The 17491-nt window shown below is 36.1% G+C and overlaps 1 protein-coding gene across 3 annotated transcripts in view; it reads right to left on the bottom strand.

Moving 5' to 3' along the window:
* Nucleotides 1-17491, bottom strand: part of UVRAG (UV radiation resistance associated) — a 295144-nt gene that overhangs the window by 135432 nt on the left and 142221 nt on the right. For all 3 annotated transcript variants that reach the window (XM_045816174.2, XM_045816172.2, XM_087868172.1), the window contains one exon: nucleotides 9852-9978. In XM_045816174.2, the coding sequence (XP_045672130.2) occupies nucleotides 9852-9978 (127 nt within the window). The remainder of the gene's footprint in view (nucleotides 1-9851; nucleotides 9979-17491) is intronic.

Raw genomic sequence — 17491 nt, 5'->3', positions numbered from 1 at the left:
GTCCTATTGAAAAGTAGGCTTTCCTTTCAAGTATATATGCCATGCTGGAAGAAGGTAGTACCTTTTCGTTTAAACCACCACAACTGTCAAGTAAGGAGAACTTTACTTTGGGATTGTGTTACTCTTAGGCATTTCACTTCTAAGTAGAGCTGCCTTTCATGTTTTCCCTCTAGGTCAATTGTAAAAGTCCACAGTCAGGCTCTGTTCCACCTTTCAATGTTGTACCATGGGACCTAACCAGGTCAAGAATCATTATGTTTAGAAAGCGGTTGGAGCAAGTATTATAGGAAGTTACTCCAAATTCACAGAGAAAAGAAAATGAGCCAGTAGGCCCAACTACCCTAATTATTGCTCCATCATTCCTGATTTCTATACTTGGAAATTCCAAGTCGAAGTCTCTGAGAGCTGTACTAAAAACCTTTTCTATTTGTGTTCTGTGCTGCAGTTGTTCCTCTACCCTGGTTTACGCATCAAAACAATCTATGTTGTGTCTTTGAGAACTGTGCCAACATTTTCTGCTATTCCAATGGTACCTCTTTCATTTTCACCGCCACCACGGATTTATTCTTTATGCATGTTATCTTTACTATCATATCACTGGATCCTCGAGAGGGAGGGGGAACAAATGCACCACCACGGATTTATTCTTTATGCATGTTATCTTTACTATCATATCACTGGATCCTCGAGAGGGAGAGGTAAACAAATGGTTTACCATTTTCCAAAACTGCTTTGTGAAATGTTTGGCCCTGTCCATGTACACACTAACATTCCACTCTTTTAGGAAGATGGCCCCTCTGTTCAGCAAGAACTCAAGTCAGACACTTTAATTTTAATAACCAAATGTCAATGCTGTCTCCTGAAAATCTAATAGCTAAAGAATATGAATCTTGCTTCCATCAACAAAACAAAACACAGACTCTTTGGGCTCTCTCTCACCAGAGAGTTTGGTCTCAGACTGGACAATGGCCAGCTCCTGTCAAAATTACAGTTAAAATCAATAAACTGTCACTCTTCTGGGTTTTCTATATCAAGTCAGATGACAAAAAAGCAATATACTTGAACTATTTTAGTTTCCTTCCCTGCAGAATTGCCTTTTCTGTACTATGATTTATGATGCTGCCCTTCTCAAGGGTTAATAGATATTTCTTGCTGTAACTTTCACAAAATTGCAATTGACTATATTTCATTATGATATTTAATACATTGCACATAAGAAACTGCATGCTAAATTCCTCTCAGAATTTAGTGCCAATAAATTTTTTTCTCCCGAAAGAACTGATATACTTCCTTCTAGCATGCAATGGGAAGCACTGGATTCCTTTCGTAATTCTACACAACTGGCTTGATGGCTAACAAGGTCAGTGCTCGTTTTAGTGTTTCAATACAATAGGCAGATCCTATGGGAGGCACAGTACTATACTGGAAAGGCCATGTACTTAGGAAGCAGAAAGATCTGGGGTAAAATCCTACCTATGCTACTCTCAGGACTCTAACCAAGTCTCAACTTCTCTGAGTTTCATTTTCCTCATCTGTAAAATGGGGATTAATTTCACTTTTGTTCAACATTTTTATTCTCTCAATCTGTCCCCATGAAGTTCTAAGTGGGTAGAGAAAATTACACGACGAGTCTGATTGATTCTACTTTAAAAACACAAGCACAGACCCCACTAGGCACGCTGTCCAGAAATCCTACTCTCATTCCCTCATTAGTTTGCTTTCCCAGTCTTGGAGCTGACTACTCCACACATTCCCCTTAATCCTTAAACCTCCTCTAAATCAAATATAATTGTCTCAGCTTGTACCGTCCTGAAATAATTGGATCCCTTCACAGTCCTACCCACTGCCTAATGTGTAAACCTGCCCCTGGGCCATTTTCTTAGCCTTCTTCTCCTGGTCAGTGGGTAAGGCAAACAACTTCATTTTACAAACGCTGAATTCCTTTTCATTCCAACCCATGTCAGTCACACTGTTCTCTTCCTAAAAAATTATGTTCTAGCTACAGTGCCCTCTCTTCTGTTCCACAGTCCAACTTCCAGCAATTCTTATCTTCAAGGCTGAGCTCCTAAGGCAAACCTTTTCTGAGCAATCTCTGTAGAAATGGTCTCCCACAGTTATCATCTATCACCACAGCTTGTTTTTAGTACTTGTCACAACCCGATATTTACTTTATTTGGTTTCTTGTTTCCTGTCTTACGTACTAGGTAAGTATCCAAAATTGGAAGTCTTAATTAATTCTCCCTTTTTTTCTCTTTACCCCAATCTGCTTTTCCAGCATTTGTCTTGGTTTAATCTTCTGGCCAGTTGTCAAAAATAGAAATTGGAAACCATCCTAAGTCCTTCTCTCCCTCTCTCCTCAAACCCACCAAGCCATTAACAGTAGAGTCTATCATCGAAATATTTCTTGAACCTACACACTCCCTCCTCCCTTTACATTGCCAATCTGTTTCAATTTTAATTACGGAAGGCTTAGATTATTGTAATAACTCCCTAACAGTTCTCTAGCCTCAACTCGTCAAAGAGAACTTTCTAAAATATATATTTAATCCCCATTCTGTATTGTAGTCATCTATATGGTCCCATCTACTTTTTATCTTTGAGGAATTTGTTTAAGTTATTTCAGTAGATCCCAGACCTTTCAACAAAAACTTCCTTCATGATTAGGTCATTCTTTACCCCTCTGGCCTCTGCTATGGACTCTTATATTTAAATATCCTTAGTTGTAGCTTTGCTAGAATTACCTGCAATTTTCTAACCTACCTCTGTGCTTCTGTATAGTGTTCCCTCTATCTGGAAAGTCTCACCTTCTCCCCCTAGCTATACATCAGGTATTTTTCTAGACTCAGCCTAAGTGTCACCTTTATCTGGTGTTGACTTTCAGACACTTATCCTCTATGCTCCTATAACACCTTCGAAATAGCTGTGTCATATACTTATCACACCTGTTGTTATGTTTCTAACATCTTACGTGGTGCTGGGGGCTTTATAGGTGTTCCATAAACGATGAATAAAGGGCTTGACGAAGGTGCACACGCACAAACACACAAGCCCAATGTTCTTTCTATTTCCTTTACATGCCTTCTGACCGCTTCTTATTTCTATGTTGAACCATCTAACTGCAAATGTATTTTTTGTAAATGCCACATCTAGCTTTTTGGAAGTGGAGAAAAAAATGATGGCAAGCCAAAGAAAATTCTGTCAGGTGGCTTATTTCTGCCTATCTATAGCTCCCATTGCAAAAGAGGGAGATTAAAATATGACAGTTTACCTTCCCTACAATCCAGTTAAGACATTACTGAAATAAATCATTACAAATATATGGAAACGGAATCATTCTGAAAAGAAAATCTGAAGTTTACTCAGGACCCACATTTGTCCTCCCCACTGCCGAACTGTCTGCTTTCACACACTGCATACAATGTCAACAGCTCAAAGTAAAGAAACTTTAATAGCATAAACCCTAGGGAAAAACTGTCCTCAGGTTCAGAAGTTTTTGAAAGGCAGATATTAATAATTTTTAAGGAAGTCTGTTTAGGAATTTCTGTCAGACAGCTATAAAAAAATCAGAATATACACACAGGCTAACAAAATTTACATTCTGCCATCATTTCAAATAAATACATCTTGAATTATAAAATCAGTAACGTAATTTTTCAATTTGTGACCTTCTGATGTAAGAAGGGAAAATTGTTACATAATGCTTAATAATGTCTATAAATTCAAATAGAAATCTACGACCTTTTAATAGAAACTAAGCTCCAATTTAGTTATATTGCGTGATTCCTCTTTTATTAAAAAAGAGCACAGTATTTTACCGACCAAAAAGAAGCTAATTGAATAGAACTAGATACATAGTTCATCTTACTCAAATTTATTACAAAATGACAATAAGAAATGATCATAATTGATGGGAACTTCATATAAAACATTTCTTATTTTTGGCAATAAAGGATCAAAACTGTCTATTTGCTGAAATTACCAAGAGGATTTCCCCCCCTAAATCTAAGCAATGAAAACTAACATAGATGACTTCTACACACTACAGCACTAAAAGAATGTGCTTGTTTTTGCTCTTGCTTACCAAAATGAACTAACCATCTTTAAAACAGAAGGTCCCACCACGTGGCTTTCCAGTTAGTAAACAACATCTATAGACACACAGACACACATGGGGTCAGAGAATCTATTTTTGTACCTTTCATTGCTGGGAAATACATTGTTGGCATCAAACTTGGAAAGATAAAGAGATTCATAAAGAAGATTAACAGATCCCTTCTCTTTTTTGCCAATCTTATCCTTCTGAGATAACTAGAATATTAGAGATGTAAGAAATCTGGATTGTAGAATTCAAAATTTTTTGTTTGTGAAGAGGAGATAAGACCAAAAAGGTTGAATGACTTGTCTCAGGACAAATTGAGAGAATGGCAGATCTTTAATCCAGATCTCTTAATAAATTAAGATGCAGCCAAATCAAAGACATCTTTGGGACAAAATCACTTCACCTATCCTGTAATAAAAAGGAATAGAGTAGAACAAAGTTCTTTATCTAACAGTCCACGGGCCAAATGGAAAATTAGCAAATCATCAGTCAATTTTTCTGTTGGGCACGTACTATAGAAAGCAACAATATTCTGTTTAGTGGAAACAAGACAGGTGTTGGAGTCAGAGAAACCTAAATTTGAATTTGGATCTGTTATTATTTGTGCGAAATGTCTCTGAGGCCCAATTTTTCTCATCTGGAAAAAGGGGGTAAAAATTATTCTCTTAGGACTCTTTGAAGAACTAGATGATATACCGTAAGTGATGTATCTAGCATGTTATGGGATTTCAATAAAAGTTACCCACTTTTTAGGATTTATGTAGGGTTTAGAATGTATTTTGTAAGGTTTTAGATAATATGGAATGTGACAAAAGCACAGATTTTAGAGACAAAAGGTCCAGGTTCACTTCCCAACTTTGCTCCTAACTATCTGTTCATACCTGGCCCAAGTCACTTATCTTCTCCGTGTCTCATATATAAAATGAAGATAACAATATTTGCCATACCTAGCTCTCAGGGATACTGTAAAGATCAAATACGATAATCTCTGTGCAAGCACTTTCTAACTGTAAAGTACCTCATATACGTTATTGTTACTATCAAGAAAACTAACTTCATTAAAAAACAGCCCCTTCCTACAAAGCTTAGAGAACTGTGCTTTTATAAAGTTCGTACCACTCTCCAGGCTACCACTGAAGAGTTCTTAGATTTTATCAACATTTATAAAATGTGTTTAGGTTATAACCTAAACACATTTCCTTAAGACCAATGTTTCATACCATTTTCTAAACCAAATTTCAAGCAAACTAATTTAGATAGAGTGTTGCTTCTCAAAGATTTGGGGGTTGAGTTAAGGCAACAGACCCTGTAAACCAACATATAATTAATTAATGGGAAGATTATTTGGTTTGAGACACTGATGAGGGGAAATCTGTTTTTTATTAACATCATAAGTTAAACTACTAATATCTGCCAACAATGAAAATGCATATGTTAATAAACATTAATACTGAAGAGATCAGCTCATGACCCAGCTGGAAGTTGCTGTAGACAAGTTGAACTCCGCTGCCTTTGAGGTGTGGGAAGGGGAAACTTATAGGTGTGGAGTAATGAGGCCCCTCAGAGTATGTGGCCACTCAGCAAGTCAGCAGCACGGATAGAAATTATCTTCTTGCCTCTTTCCAAGATATCATCCTACTGTAATAAAGTTTTATAAACAAAAATATAAAATATATAATAGATGCCTGGCTTCTTCCAAATGTTTACACAAATTAATCCCTATGGCACTATTATGAGCTGCTATCCTTACTACACATATGTGTAAAAAGACGCAGAAGCTAAATAATTCTTTCATGATCATTCAGAAGAATCAGTAGCAAAGATTAAATATCATATATTACTGACTTTGTATCCTACTGAACTCTTGGGCTGAGAACCAAGTGCCTAGATAAGCACCAAGTTCCAAAGAGAAGTCATAATATTTAAGATGCCATTAGTAATACTCACATTAGCAAATCATTTCACAAACGATTAGTGAACATGCTAAATCAAAGCTACAAGCACAGGTGACAAACACATTTTCCCCCTTCATGTTACCAATACCAGCAGGCCCTTACTCAGTAGAGAGCCTGCTTCTCCCTATCCCTTTCCTTGCCGCTTTCCCTGCTTGTGCTCTCTCTGTCAAATAAAGAAGTAAAATCTTAAAAAAAGAAAGAAAGAAAGAAAGAAAGAAAGAAAGAAAGAAAGAAAGAAAGAGAGAAAGAAAGAATAGAAAACACAAGACACTGCCTCACAGTAATGAGTATTCTACAAACATGAGCAATTATTATTACACTCAGTCTTTTAAATGGGATAGAAATCACCGTTTATAATTTCACCTGTTTACAGGCTGATGATCTACTTCCTGGGACTTCACTCTATCATTGTAAGAAAAACACAATTGGGAACATAAGGGGAAAACTATATCTCCTTATCTTTTTACCATATGCTATTAATAACATACATTCCACGGGCTTTACACAGCATACCTCCGGTAAAATGTAGTATTATACACTGAATTAGAGTTTTGGAATCAACGGATTTTAATCCCAACATCACCTGGCACTACCTGTGTGAATTTAAGAAAGGTATTTAATGTTTCTGATCCTGACCTAGAGTTTCCTCAACTGCAAAGTGTCAATAATAGTAGTACTTCCTCATGGAATTATTGTTGTGATTAAATAACATCATATCTATATAGTGATAAGTATGGTAACTGAAACATTATAGCTTTTAGTATTATTAATTCTCTTTTTAGAAAATGGCAAATGCCCTGAACCCCTCTCAAACCCTATAGTGTTCTCATTTTTAAAAACTGATGACCTTAAAAAAAGATATGCAGAAAAACATGTTACAAGTCGCAGGCAATTTGAGTATAATAAAAATTCCAAAGCACCATAAGAAATGTGTCTTTTCACAGAAGAGAAGACCTCTTAAAGCAGGTCTTGTATGTGCACAGCTATCTAGTTATTTGGAGTCACTCAACAGAGACTCTGGAAATGGACTTTGCTCACAATGTCTCATGACTTTATGTGGCATTATCCCATCAGACACTGTCTAAAAATCAATATGCAAGGTGTGTTGCAGTGCAGATAGTTTTAACAATCACTGCCAAGCAATATATAGTGTTTTTCTTCTACAGTGTTTCACATGAGAGTATTCGTTTTCCCCAATGAATGCTAAGCTAGAAGCTACAGAAGTCTTTATTCTTTAGCAATGATGCCCATGACATTAGACTGATAACCATGAATATGATATATTCATTCAGTAAATATTCATTCAATGCTTACTACAGCCCAGGCACTGTACCATGCCCTAAGATTAGAAGAGTATTTAACACAGTACATGGGCAATGTCTTCCCTCAGATATCTTAGTGTCTAGAGGAGGGGATAAACTAATAATTACAATGCTATAATGGAAAAACACAGAATGCTATGGAAACACACAGTAGTACATCTAACCAAGGGGGCAAGGCAGGAGAAGGGAAAGGGAGCCAGTGCAAAATTTCCTGGATAGAGTAACATTTAAACAGAGGCTTAAATGCAGGCAAGACAGACTGAAACATATTTAAGAAACTAAAAGACGTTCTTTATAGCTGAAACATTCAGATTGACGTGGGTCATGGGAGGCGTTCATAAGTCATGTTGAGTCAGGATGTGATGTAGGAATTTGCACATATAATAAAAATCAATACCACTTTAAAACAATCAATTGTATTTCTATATATCAGCAAAAAGTAGAAGATAAAATTTAAACATATTTACAATAGTATCATAAAACATAAAAAAATAGAAATAAATTCAATAAATCATGGGAAACATCCATGTACTAACAATTAGTTTATTTCAATCATGTTTTGTAAAGAAGATTTAATAAACAAAGGCATATACCATTTTCTTGGGTTAGAAGACTCAATATTGTAGAGATGTCCATTACCCCCAATTGTATTGATAAATATATTAAATGTAGTCCCAATCAAAATACTAGCCAGATTTTCTTTTCTGTGTAGAACCATATGAAAATGCAAAAGGACAAGAATAAGCCGGTTATTGGTCATGCTAATGGCCACAGACTCTATTTATATGAAATGTACAGAACAGGCACAACTATAAAAACAAAAAAGCAGACTTCCATCCTTGCTAATGAAGAAAGGTGATCTTGAAAAAGAACAACTAAGTGGAAGAACTTTAACAGATACGAAGACCAATTAGAACACGAGAGAAATTAAAACACTGAGATAACAGCTAAGGAACAGGCAAACAGATCCCAGAGCAGAGGGTCCTGTAACAGACATATAAGTACACAGCCACCAGTTCATGACAAAAGTGAACCCACAGTGCAAGGGAGAAGTTTTCACTAAATGGTACTGGGTCAACTGACTATTTGTATGAAAAAAATGAATCTTATCTGATATCATACACAAAAAATCAAATCCTGATGAATTACAAATATAAATGTAAAAAGTAAAATAGTAAAGTGCTTAAAAAACACAGAATAACACCTTTATGACATTAAAATCAGCAAATATTTCCTAAACTGGACATAAAAAATTTTAACTATAAAAGGAAAGGTTGATAAAATTGAACTTCTGTTCATGTAAAGGTATCATTAGAGAATGAACTAGCAAGCCACAGAAAGGGAGAATACATTTTTAAATGTATATTTCAAACAAAGAACCCTTATCTATAATATATAAAGAACTACTATCCAAAAAAAAAAAAAAAAGCCAGGGTGTGTGTTGGGGTGTGTGTATGTGTGTGTGTGTGTGTGTGTGTGTGTGTGTGTGTGTGTGTGTAGGTGGGAAGGTTGTGGCAGGAAGATTTCAACAGGTACTACACAAAGGAGTATATCCCAGTCAGCAAGAAACATGAAATAGTGTTCAACTTCATTAGTTTTCAGGGCTATCAAATTTAAAACTGCAAGGAGATACTACAACATACCCACTAGAAAGGCTAAAATACAAAAGACAGTACCAAGTGCTGCCAAGGAAACAGGACAAGAGATCCGAAACGTGCTGCGGGGAGAGGAGGCAAACTGGGCACGAGTGCTTTGGCAAACTTTTTGGCACAATCTACTAAAGCTGAAGATATGACTATCTTGTGACTATGTAATTCTGCTCCTAAGTTTATATCCAAAAGAAATGCATAAAAAAATCTTCATTAAGAAGCATGTATGAGAAAGTTCACGGAAGCATTATTTAATAGTTTTGAACTAGAAATTACCAAAAGCCAGAATAAATAAACTCATATTTATATTTGCATAACGGAATACTACTGGCAGTAAGAATGAACTAAGACTACAGTACATGCAGGTTAGGATGAAACTTACAAAGAAAATGTTGAACAGAAGCCAGCATATAAAATGTACATATTACATGATCCTACTTGCATAAAGTTTCAGATGAAGCAAAACCAATTTTGGGGTAATAAGTCAAGGTTGTGAGTGGTTAGTCTGGCTCGAGATGTTCGAAACAGAAGAGAACACGAGGAAGCTTTTGAGGTTCTGGGCTCCTTGTAATGCCCCGTTTCCCAGTGGACATGTTGCCTACGTAAGAGTGCTCATTTTGAAATAGTGTGTGTGTGTGTGTGTGTGTGTGTGTGTGTGTGTGTGTGTCTATATACCTTTCTGTATGTACCACCTTCAAAATACTTCCAAAAATTTTTTTAAATCATATCAGCATATTTGTACAAAGATGACTATTTGAGCCTATGGAGAAGAAAAAAGGAAAACTGAATGTAGAGATTAAACTGTTCGTATGGTATTTTTACTCACCTTTGTCCTGTAATGCAATTTGTTGCTTATGCAGTAATGCCACCTCCCGTCCCAAAGCTTTCTTCTGTCTTTCCAGTTCATTTCGAAGCACCAAAATTTTTAATTGCAAGCACTCACTTTGTTTTCTCTAAATAATTAAAAAGCACAGGTAAATTTATGACTATGAAAGTCATGACTATGAATAATTATACATTCACAGTGTCTCCAAATGAATAACAGTGTAAAGCACTTTAATATCCATCTATTTATAGATCTCTTGAGGAACTTAATTATCAGCACCTGCCATTTTAATGGAAAGAATACAGATATAAGCAAAGAATAAACCTGAAGTCTGGGGACAGTTCTTTCTAAGAAACCCAGAATACTACAAAGTATCTCAGGTCTCTTTCCTGAGATCACAATACAATTAAGACAAAAATTAATCTTTTAGAAATGGAGTTCTTAAAAACTTAAACACAGAGATACCACAGGACTCAGCAATTCTGCTAAGTACACCCCCAAGAGAACTGAAAACATGTCCATACAAAAACCTGAATGTGAATTTTCATAACAGCATTATTTATAATAGCCAAACGGTGGAATCAATGCAAATGTCCATCATCTTGATAAACAGAAACAAAATGTGGTACATCCACACAACGGAATATTATCTAGCAGTAAAAGAAATGAAGTACTCCTGAATGCTACAATATGGATGAACCTTGAAAACATTATACTGGGGCACCTGGGTGACTCAGTCAGTTAAGCATCTGCCTTTGCCTCAGGTCATGATCCCAGGGCCCTAGGATTCAGCCCCGTGTCGAGTCCCCGCTTCCCTCTCTCCTTTAGCTGCTCCCCCTGCTTGTGCTCTCTCTCTCACTCTCTCTAAAATAAATAAATAAAATCTTTAAAAAAGGAAAAGAAAACACTATACACTAAGTGAAAGAAGCCAGTTTTAAAAGGCCACAAACTCCATATATAGAGAAATGTCCATATTAGGCAAATCCATAGAAACAAAAGTGATTTCCATTCTTGCCAAAGTGAACCAAGGTGATCGAATATCTCACAGATTTCAGAGAAAGTCAAGCAGGGACCTGGGGCTTTCACCCCTTCCAGCTGGTAACCAACCACAGTATCATCAGTGGACACCACAAGGGGAGCCTGGATTTATAGCAATAATGAGATAATCTTCTCTCTCCCTTCTGGGTGCTATCAGAGAAGGCTTAAGTGAGAACTTTCCTTACTACATAGTGCTAATGAGGCCAGCCAATTCAGCATGCTATCAATGGAGGCCATGTTTGGAACAAAATCAAAGTATTCCTACACCTCTTAGCCAGGTCAGTAGTAGTGGAGGCCTAGTGGAGAGCTAGACCTCCCAGTCCTGGTCAAAAGTAAGGATGCCCTCCTCCACCACACTCCTGCCACTTGGGTGTCAATGGAAGCTGCTTGAGGAACCTGGACTTTTATACCCACCTGGCAGTTATGAGATAGCATCTCTCCCTTCCCTATCAGAGAAAGAGGTGTCAGAAAAAGCCAGATTAAACAGGTTTAAATGAGACCTAGAGGCTCATAACGTAATACCCAAAATGTGCAAGTTTCAATCAAAAATCACTCATCATAAGAAGAACCAGAAATATGTCAATGTAAATGAAAAAGGATAATTAAGAGATACCAATACTAAGCATCTGCCCTCAGCTCAGGTCATGATCCCAGGGTGCTGGGATCAAGCCCCATGTCTGAGCAGGGAGCCTTCTTCTCCCTCTCCCTCGCCCCTGCTTGTGCTCTCTCTCTCTCAAATAAATAAATAAATAAAATCTTAAAAAAAAGAGAGGGAGAGAGAGAGCGAGAGAGATACCAATACTGAGATGACAGACATGTTACAATTATCTGACAAAGACCTAGGAGCAGCTATCATAAAAGTGCTTCAATAACAATTAAGAACATCCTTGAAACAAATGAAAAAATAGTACATCTTGGTAAAGAAATAGAAAGTCTCAGTCAAGAAATTGAAATATAAAGAAGAATCAGATAGAAATTTTATTTCACTTAGCATAATCCCCTCCAGTTAAAAAAAAAAGTGGAAATTTTAGAGCTGAAAATAACTGGAATAAAAAAACTTAGTGAATGAGCTCAACAGCAGAATGTAGAAGACAGAGAAAAGAATCTTTAAGCTGGAAAACAGAACAATAGCAACTACCCAATCTAAACAAGAGAGAGAAAATAGACTGTGAAAAAAAAAAAAAAACCAGCCTCAGGATCTGTAGAACTATATAAAAAGATCTAATATTTGTATCATCCAGTACGGGGCGGGGCGGGGGGGGGGAGGAATATAGCAGAAGTGAAAAAGTACTCACAGAAATAATGATGAAAAACTTCCCAAATTAGGCAAAGAAATACATCTACAAATTCAAGAAGTTAATGAACCCCAAAGAGAATAAATTAAATGGAGAAAATCACAAATAAAACCAAAGGTTGGGTTTTTGAAAAGGCCAGTAACTTTGATAAAATTCTAGCCAGGCTAACCAAGAAAAAGAGAAAGACAGAAATTACTAGTATGAGGAATGAAAGAGGAGCCATCACAACTGATCCCATGGACATTAAAAGAATAATTAAAGAATACTATAAACAACTCTATGGCCACGGATTTGGTAACTTAGATGAAATGGACCAATTCCTCGAAAGACAATCTACTAAAACTCACGATAGGAGAAATAATCTGAAAGGGCCTATATTTGAAATAATTAAATCAATAACTAATAGCCTTTTAAAGTGGAAAATACCAGGCCCAAATGGTTTCACTGGTGAATTTTACCAAACATATAAATATATAAAACTAATTCTTTAAACTCCCTTCCAAAATATTGAAGAACTTCCTAACCCATTCTAGGAGGCCAACATCACCCTAATACCAAAATCAAACAAAGACATTACTAGAAAGGAAAATTACAGACCAATCTCTCATAAACACAGATGCAAATTCATCAACAAAATAGTAGCAAATCAAATCCAATAATGTATAAGAAGAATTATATGCCATAGCCAAATGGAATTTATTCCAGGTACACAAGCAGGTTGAACATTCAGTAATGAATGAAATTCACCCTATCAACGAGGCAAAAAAGAAAAGTCATATAATCGTATCGATATGTGCCAAAAAAGCATATGACAAAATTCAACACCCATTCATGATTAAAAACTCCTTTATTCTCAGCAAACTAAGAATAAAGGAAAACTTCCTCAACTTGTAAAGAATATTTGCCAGAAAACCTACAGCTAACATCATACAGATCCTTCCTCAACTTATGATGGGATTATGTCCCAATAAACCCATTATAAGTTAAAAATATTGTAAGTTGAAATACATTTACTACACCTAACCTACTGAACACCATAGCTTAGCCTACCTTACATGTGCTCAGAACACTTACATTAATCTACAGTTGGGCAAAATCATCTAACACAAACCCATTTTATAATAAAGTGTTAACTGTCATGTAATTTATTGAATACTGTACTGAAACGTGAAAAACAGGATGGTTGCACGGGTACAGAACGGTTATAAGTGTATCAGTTGTTTCCCTTCATGATCATGTGGCTGATTGACAACTGGTTTGTTACTGCTGCCAGGCATCATACCATATATTGCTAGTCTGGGAAAGATCAAAACTGAATGTTTTTCACTTTCATACCATCATAAAGTCAAATCTTATATAGGGGATCATCTATACTTAATGGTGGGAAACCAGATGCTTTCTCCCTACACTGGAGAACAAGACAAGGAGGTTCATTTCACCACTCTATGAAACATGTACTGAAAATCCTAATTATGCAATACAGCAAGAAAAGGAAATAAAAACTATCAGACTGGGAAAAAAGAAATAAAGTCATCTCTGTTTACAGATGATTTGATTATCTATGTAGAAAATCGCAAAGAATCAACCCCCCATCAAGAAACAAAACAAAACCCAAAGCCTCCTGGAAATAATAAGTGATTATAGCAAGGTTGCACAATCTGGGGTTAACACAAAAAAGTCCATTTCTTTCTTATGTAACAGCAAGGAACAATTAGAATATGAAATCTAAAACACAACATTACAGTAGAATAAAAAAATAAAATACTTAGGTATAAAACTAACAAAATATGTACAAGACTAAATGAAGAAAACTGAAAAACTGATGAAAGACATGAAAGGAGATCCAAATAAATGAATGTCCATATTCATGGATAGGAAGACAAAATTTTTAAGACGTCAATTTTTCCCAACTTGACCTACATATCCAGTGAAATCCCAGCAAGTTATTTTGTTGATACCGACAAACTGATTGTAAAGTTTATATAGGAAGGCAAAAAAGGGGCGCCTGGGTGACACAGCGGTTAAGCGTCTGCCTTTGGCTCAGGGCGTGATCCCGGCGTTATGGGATTGAGCCCCACATCAGGCTCCTCCGCTAGGAGGCTGCTTCTTCCTCTCCCACTCCCCCTGCTTGCGTTCCCTCTCTCGCTGGCTGTCTCTCTCTCTGTCAAATAAATAAATAAAATCTTTAAAAAAAAAAATAAAAAAAAAAAGGAAGGCAAAAAACCCAGAATAGCTCAACACTGAAAAAGAACAAAGTTAGAAGACTGACACTATCTAATGCTAGAACTTAACCATAAAGCTACAATAATCAAGACAGTTTGATATGGACACAGAATAGACAAATAAATCAATGGAACAGAAATAGATAGCCCAGAAACACACACACAAATACAGTCAACTGATCTTTGTCAAAGGAACAAAAGCAATTCAATGGAAAAAGGACAGCCTTTACACCAAATTGTGCTCTAACTACTGGACAGCTGCATACAAACAAAACAAAATGAAACAGAATATTTAGATACAGACCTTATACCTTTCATAAAAATTAACTCAAAATGGATCACAGAACTAATGTGAAATAAAAAATTATCATATATGGGATGCCTGGGTGGCTCAATAGGTTAAGTGTCGGACTCTTGATTTCAGCTCAGGTCATGATCTCAGGGTCATGGGATTGAGCCCTGCATCAGGCTCTGCACTCAGCCTGGAGTCTGCTTGTCCCTCGCCCTCTGCTCCATTCTCTCTCTCGAATAAATCAATAAAATCTTTTAAAAAAATTATCATACACATATGGTTTCACTCATTTATCATATGGTTTCACTCATTTATGGAACATAAGAAGTAGGAAGATCAGTAGGAGAAGAAAGGGAAGAAGAAAGGGGGGTTAAACAGAAGGGGGAATGAACCATGAGAGACTATGGACTCTGGGAAACAAACTGAGGGCTTTGGCGGGGGGGAATGGGATAGGCTGTTGATGGGTAGTAAGGAGGGCACGTATTGCATGGTGCACTGGGTGTTATACGCAAGTAAAGAATCATGGAACTTTACATCAAAAACTAGGGATGTACTGTACGGTGACTAACATAATATAATAAAAAATATTATTATTAAAAAAATTATCATACAAATCCTAGAAGATAACACTAGAAAATTTAGGTGACTTTAGGCTTGGAGATGACTTTATACACAACATCATATGCATGATCATGAAAGAAGAATCTAAGTTGGCCTTCATTAAAATTAAAACTGCTGTTCTGCAAAACCACTATTAAAAGAATGAAAAGATAAGCTACAAACTGGGAGAAAATATTTGAGAACCACTTACTTGATAAAGGAATGATATCCAAAATATACACAAAAACCCTAAAAGCTCAACAATAAGTAAATAAACAACCCAATTAAAAAATGGGCAAAAGATCTGAACTGTCACCTCATCAAAGAAGGCAAACACACATATGAAAAGATGCTCAACATCATATGTCATCAGGGAACTGCAAATTAAAACAACAGTGCCATACTACATATATTTACTAGAATAGTTAAAATCCAAAACACTGACAATACTAAATGCTGGCAAGGATGTGGACCAACAGGAACTGTCATTCATTGTTGGTTGCAAAGCAAAATGATACGGCCACTTTAAAAGATGATCTGGCAGTTTCTCACAAAACTAAACATAGGCTTACTATATGACCCAGCACTCATGCTCCTGAAAATTTATCCAGATGAGTTGAAAACTTAATGTCCACACAGAAACCTACACATGAATGTCTATAGCAGCTTTATTCATAATTGCCAAAACTTGGAAGCAACGAATACAACAGTTAAACAAACTGTGGCATATCTATACAATGGAGTACTATTCAGCAATAAAAAGAAATGAGTTATGGAGCTATGAAAAGTCATGGAGGAACCTTAAATGCATATTGCTAAGTAAAAGAAGCCAATCTGAAAAGGCTACATACTATATGACGTTCCTGAAAAAGGCAAAACAATGGAGACAATAAAAAGATCAATGCCTGCCAGGGGTTCTAAGAAAGGTGGAAAAGGATGAAAAGGTAGACTCATCCTAGGGGATTTTTAGGCCAGTGTAATTACACTGCATGACGCACAGTGATATGTACCCACCATTGCAGTATTTGTCAAAACCTAGAGAATTGTACAATAGGGAGCAAATCCTAATGTAAGCTACAGACTTAAGTTAATATTGTACCAATATTAATTCAAGAATTGTAACACATTTATTACTCTGATATAGGATGTTAAGAACAAGAGAAACGGGGAGGAGAAGAGAGGAAATAACTTTCTGTACAACTTTTCTGTAAACCTAAAACTACTCTAAAAAATAAAGCTTATTTTTTAAAAAGTGATAGAACTATACCTCAAAAGAGTCAATTTTACTGAATGTTCATTTGATAAAACAAAACCCAGACACATTCAACCGGAGATACAATGAAGTTTGCTAAAGAAGTTTGTTAACTTATCTTTCCATTAAAATACTTCCTACCAAACCTATGAAACCACACTCTAAATTTTACTCAGACTCTCTTTTAATCCAAAGAGCTTTGGAGGCCAGAATTTGCCTCCAGATAAAATCTGAAATCCTTCCCCCACAACAAACATATATGTGCTTGCACATGTTTGCATTCACACACAACTACTGCCCTATGAATGTGTGTGCCCTTCTCTCCTGGTCTTTATCAAGTGTCAATAATATACTTTACATGATTTTCCATGCCATAAATCTTGACCAAACAGTAATATTTGGCTGTACCTAGTAAATTCTTGTCTCCTTCCTAAAACATATACTAATTCAAACTGTAATGAGAAAAAAAATATTTTCATTAAGTAAACTAAATAGGTTTACCAAGGGGGTGAAAAACTTTAAAAGATGAAAGTCAGCATCTCTATCTGACTCACAGATAATGACGAAACAAGAGCACTCAGGGAGATGAGTAACTGTACGGCCTTGCTGAAGCAAGGAAAATGGAAATGGAAAAATGACTTGGCGGTTGTGTGGAAAGTACTTTATAGCTATCGTTTCTCACCCAAAATGCTTTCTTCCTCATCACTGAAATACTGATTCTAAACAGATGGCACGATCATCTGTTAAAGACATTCAAGCCAAGAAAACAAGCACAAAAGCTTATTCCCAATCATCATTATTATATTTGACTGGAAAACTCTATGAAATATGAAACATTCCTAAGCAATTTTCTTGAACAAAGCAAACATTTATGAAGGGCATACTATGTGCTTCTAAATGAATGAGAAAGGGTGTCTGCTTTCTAAGAGCTTGGGTCTAAT

This window comes from Ursus americanus, chromosome 16 (assembly GCF_024610735.1).
Source record: "Ursus americanus isolate L20-20 chromosome 16, mUrsAme1.1.p, whole genome shotgun sequence".
NCBI lineage: Eukaryota > Metazoa > Chordata > Mammalia > Carnivora > Ursidae > Ursus > Ursus americanus.
This window is presented reverse-complemented; position numbering and strand designations above follow the sequence as displayed.